We start from the raw sequence: 9754 nt of genomic DNA on the forward strand, positions 1-9754 counted from the left end.
ATAGCAACATTAATGACGCCTGAGGGGATCACACACACATATACACACTCTCACACACACACATACACACACACACACACACACACACATACACACACATACACACTCACACACACACACATACACACTCTCACACACACACACACACACACACCCCTACACATACACACACACACCCCTACACATATACACACTCTCACACACACACATATACACACTCTCACACACACACATACACACTCACACACACACATATACACACTCTCACACACACACACACACACACACTCTCACACACACACACACACACAGTGGGTCTTTCTATCTTCATGAGGAGTTTGCATTGACTTTTATCCACAGTAATCAGTCCTTCAGGCCCTCCCAGGACCTTCCAGGTCCTCCAGGCCTTCCAGGTCCTCCAGGTCCTCCAGGCCCTCCCAGGTCCTCCAGGCCCTCCAGGACCTTCCAGGCCCTCCAGGTCCTCCAGGCCTTCCAGGACCTTCCAGGTCCTCCAGGCCTTCCAGGACCTTCCAGGCCCTCCAGGTCCTCCAGGCCTTCCAGGACCTTCCAGGCCCTCCAGGTCCTCCAGGCCCTCCCCTGTGATGAATCGGTGAGTAGAAGAAGCTCTTACTTGTTGAAGAGGACGCACCAGCCGCAGTGCGGGTCTCCTGATCCCAGACAGTCGGAGCAGCTGCTGTACTGCTGGCAGCTCTCCACCGGCAGCCTGGTCACCTGGAGACAGAACCAGAACCAGAACCTGGAGACAGGACCAGAACCAGAACCTTCAGTTGGGTTCTGCTCTGACCCGATCTGGTGCCAGGTTTCCACTGGCTGTGTTTCAGGACAGACATCGAACCGGGTCAAACCGGGTCTGTTTAAGCCAGTCTTAGCGCTGTCCACCACTCTGGTGGCTATGCTAACTAGCATTAGCATTCAGGACGGCCTCTGCTATGGTTGTAAGGTCCGGTTGGAGGTCCGGCTTGTCACAGCGAGCAGAAGCTCCGGACCCGGCTGTTGGTTCTGGGGGGATCAGAACTGGGCCTCACCTGTCGGTGGCTCAGCAGGTAGATGCTGCGGTGGTCTGGACTGAACACCATGTCCCTCAGGATGGGCTGGCCCTCCGCCACCGCCACCGTCTCATACAGCAAGGCATTCTGGGCCGGCGGCGGCACGCCGTCCACTCGGATCTGAAACACAGAACCAGAACCGTGAGACCAACCCGACAACATGTCTGAGCTGACAAAAAAACACACGATGAAGCAAACAGAACCAGATCAGAACCGGGTCCAGATTCTCCACAGACCCGTTTCTGTGGGCACCAGAACCTTTCAGCAGAACTTCAGATAAAAACTGGATCCATTTCCAGAGTCTGCCCAATGACTTCATCATCATCATCATCATCATCATCATCATCATCATCATCACCATCATCACCTTCATCCTACGATGAAAATCCTCCAAGATTTAATAGAAGCCGTTCCTGCAGTTTAATGGGATTATTTCTGACTGGAGGGGAGGAAGAGGAGGAGGAGGAAGAGGGATACTGAATACAGCAGGAACCCGGCAAATATGTGGAGCAACTAAAATAAGACCCAAATCCTCCCCTCCCCCCTGACCCAGAAAAGCACCATCCAGGAAGAGGAGGAAGAAATGGGCAACAAATAAATGGAAGGAAAAAATGAGAAAGAAAATAGAATAAAATGTGGAGGAAGAAAAAATGCAAAAGAAAGAAAGAGAACAAACGAAGTAAGAAGGGAAAGTCAGACAAGGGATGAAGGACGAGTGTGTAGTTAATTAGCTGTCTGCTCGTTAAGCAGCCCAGCTTAATTAGAGCTGACGAGTTACACACACACACACACACACACACACACACACACACACACACACACACACACTCCTACAATCTTGTTTAACGGAGTCAGAGCAGCAAGAAGGAAACGATAAAGTAGGACACTGCAGCAAGAGAGACGGTAGCAACACGGTTAGAAGGTTCTGGAAAAAGCTTCCAATCCTGACCTGGACCGGACCGCCTGATTGAACCGGACCGGAGTTGTGAAGACGGACGGGATGAGAGTGAAAGCAGAAGATGGAGAGCTCAGTGATGGAGCAATACAGGAAGTGACCTTTGAACTATGATCCCCGGCTGGCATTCTAACCATCAGCACCTGCTTTGTTCCCGACACACTCGGCCCTTCGCCTACACATGACCTCTGACCTCGCAGCCACAGATAAAGAGCACAGCTGTTGGAAAGCTGTCGGTCCTCATAATCACTTCCTGTGTTTCTACTTTACCCACCATGTGAGGACCGGATCTCCAGAACCAACAGATCCAGTAGAACCTCCAGATCCAACAGAACCATGTCAGGGTCATGTGACCTGAACAGTCTCAGCCCTCTTGATTAGCATTAGCGTTAGCATCCTGCAGCAGCTGTTTGCACCTGAAGCAGCTCTTAAAGAATCCGTTACTGGATTGGTTCTGTGGGACTTTTGAGGGAACACTGATTTTTCCTGAAACAACTTACCCGACCCGTTCCAGAATCAGAACCTGTACTGTAAACACTTCAATTTCACTTCCATAAAGCTGTTACTGGTTCCGTTGGAGTTAAACAAGCTTTTTAATGCTGTTTATTCTGCTCAGCTGGTCACATTCTGCAGGAAACATGATGCTGCACACACACACACAGACATTCCTGCGTAACGTAATACCTCAGAGTGTGTGTGGGGGTCGGCATGGGGGTGGAACTGGGAGGTCCGGTCTGGTAGTTGGAGTAAAGTTGCAGCTCATTTCAGAAAAACTGACTCCAGAACTGATCATACCTAGCCTCTGTGTGTGTGTGTGTGTGTTCCGCTGATAACACACACTCTTTCTCTGCTCTGAGTCAAACCAACCTGTTCCCCTCCTGGCCTGTGGGGGCGCTGCACCAAGAACCACTGAAGGAACCGACACAAAAACCTCTGAAGACACTGAGAGCAACTTCCTTCTTCACCAGATGGAAACAAGATGGAGGATTTTAGCGGCTGGAGGATTTCTCTTTAGGCTAAAGACCAGGAGCCATTTCTGCTGCTAGCGCTAGGCTAGCACGTTAGCTTTGGTTGGATTTACCCAGAATGCCCTGCTCTCTAGTCCACTTCCTGCTTTTGGAGCGGTCTCTGGTCCGCTTGGCGTTCACATTCAGACCAAACCAGAGTTCACTTCAACCGAACCCAGACCGAGGTTTGGAGGACCAGAGGTCAGAGGTCAATTAGCGTTCACACCTCACCAACCGGACCGGATTTTATAGGCAAACGAACCGGAGTCGGGATAAAGCAGACTGGACAGAGCTGGTGGGAATGATGCTGCCTCAGTCTCCATCCAGAGGACCGAGACTGACAAAAAACTGGCTCAGATTTTCTGCCTCTGAAGTCTTCTCTCATTTGGTGTCACGTTTGTTTTTTTAAAGGGGCAGCTTTATGTGGTTTCCAGGCACATATTCCCATTTTATATCACAATCAGCAGCTATTTTACCTTCAGTTGTTATGAAATCTTTTATATATCAAATATGACTTTAAATAAATTTGACTCCCTGATGTAACGCCTTGAAATTGGGTCTGTGTCTCTTTAAGAACTGCTCTTTCTGAAGCTCCGCCTCCAGGAAGTTGTCCCAACATGGCTCCTCTATTAACCCTTTAATGTTTTTACCAGTGCTGCTCTGAGCAGCAGCTCCATTAAGGAGCTCAGTAGCTGTTTGCTAATTGCTGCTGGCTAGTCTGAAGGAGCTGAGAGGGGGAGGAGCTGTGGCTGAAGGCGGGGCTAGGTCCACCCAGGTGTTTTAACAGCTGAATGGTTGCCATGGAGATTAAAGAAATTCTCCCAACATGAAAAAATCAGAGCAACACAGCAGGGAGGAACGAGATGATTTACACGATACCGGCCCTTTAAGAACAGACCTTCAGAACGGACCTGGGCTTTCTCCAGGAAACCGGGTTCCATCAGAACCATTGGTATCTGTTAGCCGACCCATTCAGCTCATTCCATCTGTCTGCCTCACACTGCCATTCACAGACACATTAGCAAGGCCTGAAACGCAACACCTGCACCGCTTTCACTGCAGCACACACACACACACACACACACACACACACACACACACACACACNTTTCATCTTCCTTTTGTCAGCAGTCTGTAGATTTTGTACATCTATGGACAGAATCAATGTTTCTGATAGCAGCTCAAAATAAAGTCAACATGTAACTTGACCATTTTGTTTCGCTGCATTTTTCATATGGCCGAACACACACACACACACACACACACCGGGCTGCTCTCGGGTTTCATCCAGCTGCTGCTGCCTCTCTTCTCAATAATGTGGACAAATAAGAAAATTATGCCTTTGGTTTTAAGGACAGGAAGTTCTGCAGAACCACCTGACCTCTTGTAAAGACCTTTGACCTCTTCGGCCTCTCAGGACTTTATGATTTGTCGCTTCAGACTCGGAGTTTTGCCTCATTACTGAGTTCTGGCCTGACGGAACCGGGTCAGATAGAACCGGGTCAGACAGCGGAGCATGGAGTCCTCTACGTCTGAAGCTTAAATCCTGAAACAAAATTAAAACTTTTACTGTTTCAGCTTTAAGCTTTGCTAAGGTAATTTTATTTCTATGGCAACAAGGCAACTCGGAGAGCTTTGCATGAATTGGAGAAAATACAAACAAAATGGATGGAAATAACACCACCGGTTCTACTGGATCCACCGGTTCCACTGGATTCACCGGTTCCACTGGATTCACCGGATCCACTGGATCCACCGGTTCCACTGGTTCCACTGGATCCACCGGTTCCACTGGATTCACCGGATCCACCGGTTCCACTGGATTCACCGGATCCACTGGTTCCACCGGTTCCACAGTAGACCGTTTTCCCTGCAGCAGCCATTGTCGTCGCCATGGAAAAATTAGAGACTATACCATGGAGACTCTTCAGGGAGCCTTATGATTCGCTCCTTCCTCCATCGTCTCCATGGCAACCGAATAATAATGAACCCGATGCTTTCTACACCACAGCGCCTGCGGTGATGCAGCTCAAACAAGGATCTGAGAACCAGAACCTTCCAAACCCAGATCCAGTTCCTCGCCTGCAGGAAGTCCTGCTCCTCTTCCTCAGGCCGAAGGTCTGCACTCAGACCGCCTCCGAATGAATCAGTTGTTCATTTATTATTCTTACATATTATTGTCATCAGCAATATCTATCACAGTTTAACTCCTACATTATTTCTGTTAGTAAACACAGATTAAAACATTGAAAGATATTTGTCAATTTTTAAAGATATTTAGGAATATTTGGAGTTCCTTTAGGATTTTGTCCCTGCTGGAACAAGAAAAGCAAATTTGTACTGTAGCTCACAGTAACACATAGAAATCAGATCAGAGATCATAAATGTTTTTATCAGAAGGAAAATATTCAGGATTTCTGTCCCCCCTAAAATCAAACTGTAACTTTATTGACACAAACATTTTTATGTTTGAGTTCTTCAGATTTATCATTACATCATGTATTTTTTATCAAACATCTTCAGCCCCTTGGAGTCATTTCATCACGTAAATGTAATTTTGAGGCCACAGATTGAGGTCAGATTGATGCGAGCTGAAAAAGGAAAGCTGATAAAAATCAGAAGAGCTCCGGTGAGCTTCACGCCGTCAAACCGGTGCATTGCAACGACTGGGTGGAATGTAAAACACCTCCAGTTGTTTCTCTCTGAGGGTCAAAGAAAAGCGAAGCGTCGCCGGCTGGTTTTTAGCGGCTCAACTGCAGTCTGTGCTCGTTTGTTTAATTGGAGACGAGTTTTGATCGGATATCGGCTCCAGAGCCGGTTAGCGGGAATCAGACAGATCCCACAGCTGAACTGATTAAGGAAACAGGAAGCGACATGCAGCGTTCAGAGGCCAAACCAGGAAACATGACAGCCCTGCAGGACAGTTTATGAAGACATCCTCCGTCCTCTGTCTCCAACCTGACCTGCCACCAGGGGGCAGTTTGGAGCTGGATCTCCTCCTGGAGTTTCCTGGTCATGTGGGGGTTAGGGCTAGACCCAGGCTTCTCCAGATCCCCCCCATTAGATGCTGACATTCCCGTCTCCCAGTTCCTCACAGTTTCTGACCCTGAAGGCATCACAACAAGCCCCAGCTGCATGATTTACACAGAAACATTCTGGACGAGCGCCCAAAAAGTATTCAGTGTTTTTCTTGGTGTGCCATCAGCCTGGCGGGCCCATCAGGCTTTACTTGTCCCCTGCCAGGCTGCGCCTTGTTTATTTCTCAAGCATTTTTAGACAGCAGAGACAGTGAAGACAGAGTAAGCTAGCTGTATAGCTGACGCGTCGATCTGGCTGTTCTGATTGCACTGTTACTGCAGCTGCCTCTTGGCCTCACACGCTACCATTTCCACATTATGATGCCAGATAATGCAGCTCTAAATTATGTAACTTTTAACATTTCTAACACGGCAGGCCGCTGGTAGACTGCTCTTGCACCAGGCTGAGCAGGTAGCACCCAACATCGTGGACAATCCCCCGAAAAGGTATTAGCACCCAGCCTGCTGTACCACAGGGTAACTAACCAGCAGATGATTACAGCCGACCGCATGCAGCTCTGTCCGTGACTCTGAGGCCTGATGACCAGGCAACCAAACGCAGCCGGTTCTGAGAGTTGGACTAACAGCAGAACCTCAGTGAGGACAGATGGAGAGCGACGTGCGCTGGTGTGCAGGGACAGATCAATAAGAACAGATAACAGAGCTGACAACCATGAGGAGGTTAGGCACTGATTACTCAGAGATATCAAAGATCTCCTGATCTACAGAGGATCGACTAACGTGTTAGAAACGTTTAGTGATGAGTTTTAAAGTACTTTAGCCTTGAACAGGCTGGGCTGCACAGTGGCGCAGTTGGTAGACCTGTTGCCTTGCAGCAACAAGGTTCTGGGTTCGATTCCTGGCTCGGGATCTCTCTGCATGGACTTTGCATTTCCCTGTGCATGGTGGGTTTTCTCCGGGTACTCTGGCTTCCTCCCACAGTCCAAAAACATGACTGTTAGGATAATTGGCGTCTCCAAATTGCCCCTAGCTGAGCGTGTTTGTGTGTCCTGTGTGTCTCTGTGTTGCCCTGCGACAGACTGGCGACCTGTGCAGATGGGCACTCAGGCTCTGCAGACAAACAGCACGTCTATTTACCACACGTCACATCTCTTCAAAAATTCAACATGATTTCCTAATATGCTGCTGTTAAGAACAGGTTGGTTTGACCCGAAACCATTTCAGTTCAGACCAATTATCGTCCCAAACAATTTAATCAACTCACTTTGACATTAGTAAATATATATGCACATAATACAGATACAGTAGTTTTAGATTGATTCTTAGTTAAATGTGTTCGAAAAAGTATGTCGCAATGAACACTTCTTTGCTACTAATAAAATTACTACAGAGGTCAGTTATAGCTGCAGGAGGCTGACAGGACCATTAGTCGTTTAACAGATACAATTTAAATACACACACTGTTTTTCATTCAGGGTTACATAAATAAAACAGTTTTATACTTTAAATCAGCTGAAATGTCCTGGGTTTTGTTCTTCAATTAATTTTCCTGCAAAACAAACCTGGAAATAATTCACCATTAAAATCCCATTTCCACCTTTCAGTAATTATGAAGAACTAATTAAAGATTTGCTTGACTAGCTGTGACACCAGAGGTCACACACACACACACACACACACACACACACACACACACACACACACACACACACACACACACACACACACRCGTTTGCATGGCTATCCTTGTGGGGACTTTCTATTGACTTTCTACAGCCTAAACCTTAACCCTAACCATTACATACCTAACCCTAATCCTAACCAAAACTCAATTCACACCGTAGTCCTAAATCTGACCCCAGACAAAAAAATAATGTTTCCCTTGTGGGGCCCAGGCTTCAGTCCCACAAGGAGCAGTGGGTCTCCACAGTGCAGATACCCACAAGGTATTACAATCAAACACACACAAGCGCACACACCAGTCTTTGCTACCAGAGGATTTCTGCTGGCGGGGATTCTGTGGGAAATTTCTCAACAGGGAGTGAATGAGTGAAATTCGGAAACTGAAGGTGAAAGCCGTGATGCTCTGCAGTGGTTTTCTGCACATGCTCTGATTTATCGGGAGTGGCCGTTTAAATCTGTCCCAGGTTTAACAATCACCTGCAGTCTTTCCATCCAGGCCACATGGTTTTAATGTGACTATTTGTGTCTGACGTCAAGCTGAAATGCCTCCTAGGAGACCATCTTTATGGATTTATCTCTAAAACAAAGTCAATAATAAGAGCTGGGGGGTCTGGGAGTGGGGGAGGGGCCGCCAGAAAGAGATGAAGTCATTTCCCAAGGTGAAACAGGAGGATGAACACATCCTCAGCAAGCACCAAGCATTTCACTAGAATAGGTTTCCCTACTCTGGATAATATTTCAGACTTTAGTCCGATTTAAACCCATTTAAGCAAATAACTGGTATGTTAGGAAACCGCCTCCAGCAGCAGCCGGTGTGATCTGTGTTACTGTGATAATGGCAGCTGCAGGACAGGAAGCAGGCAACATGGTGGCACTTGGGTGGAAAACGAACAATGACCCTTTCTACGCATCTTCTTTCATCCATAACTCTCAACTGCTTCATTCACCAAAAATATTTGCATGTAAAGACAAAAAGGAAGCAAATCTTCTAAAAATGTCCAAATCTGAGTTGTTCTGCAATCTGTTGATAGATAAAATAAGACAGTTATGTTGATTAAAGTAGCCAGATACGGTGACACTTTCCAATAACAGCCATGTGGAAAGAAAAGATAACACAAAGGTTGACTTCAGGACTGAACCACAGTCACTTTTAGCTGCACGTGGCTGTAAAACAACTTTTGGATCAAATGGGTAAAGTTAACTGATAGTCCAGAAGCAGATGGAAATGTTGTGACTTAACTGCATTAAAATGTTTAATCGTTGACTGCAGGGTCTGTAACTAATCGCATTTTAATAAAAAAACATACAAGATTAGCAACATTCTTGTTTCAAAACACTTTATTCCTGCTGAATAATTTTAACAATATCCATCAGAGCTCAATGACAAACATGTTTATAGTCTTTATTCTGTACTTCAGGTTCTTCAACCATCAGATTGGAGCAATGTGTTTATATATTAACTAGTTGAAGTCCTGGATCTAGAAAGAATACTAGAAATGTTCTTTACCAGTCGTGTCTATTTATCTGTTTATTATCAGAATATAAACAATAAACAACAAAATTCACTGTTCAGTGATTCTCATCCTAAACTAAACCAAGTCGAATGAAAATGTCCCTGTATCCACAGGAGTCCTTAAATTATCTGTTAATTACTGCAGTCTCCGAACAGGCGCATTTACAAGTACACACACACACTTGTATCTCTAACCACAATAAATATTACAACTGACTTCCACGCGTTTCAGGAAGTCCATCTGGCCCAAACTAGTACTAGTGGCAGTACAGTCCCGACCCAAATCTGATCCACATGACGGAACCAGAGCCTGACAAATGGGACTTTGCTACGTAAACGTCAGGTTTTTCTCTGGTCCCAAAGGCTCAGCTGCCTTCAGGAGATAACTGATGCTAGCAGAAAAGGTCGTAATGAATAACATCACACACACACACACACACACACACACACACACACACACACACACACACACACACACACACACACACACA

The 9754-nt window shown here is 46.5% G+C and overlaps 1 protein-coding gene across 1 annotated transcript in view; it reads right to left on the reverse strand.

The window, feature by feature from the left end:
* plxna3 (plexin A3) overlaps positions 1-9754 on the reverse strand; it is a 58904-nt gene that overhangs the window by 29493 nt on the left and 19657 nt on the right. Inside the window, 2 exon segments of the mRNA XM_008402733.2 lie at positions 632-732; positions 1047-1187. Coding sequence (XP_008400955.2) covers positions 632-732; positions 1047-1187 — 242 coding nt within the window.

This window comes from Poecilia reticulata, unplaced genomic scaffold (assembly GCF_000633615.1).
Source record: "Poecilia reticulata strain Guanapo unplaced genomic scaffold, Guppy_female_1.0+MT scaffold_253, whole genome shotgun sequence".
Taxonomy (NCBI): Eukaryota; Metazoa; Chordata; class Actinopteri; order Cyprinodontiformes; family Poeciliidae; genus Poecilia; species Poecilia reticulata.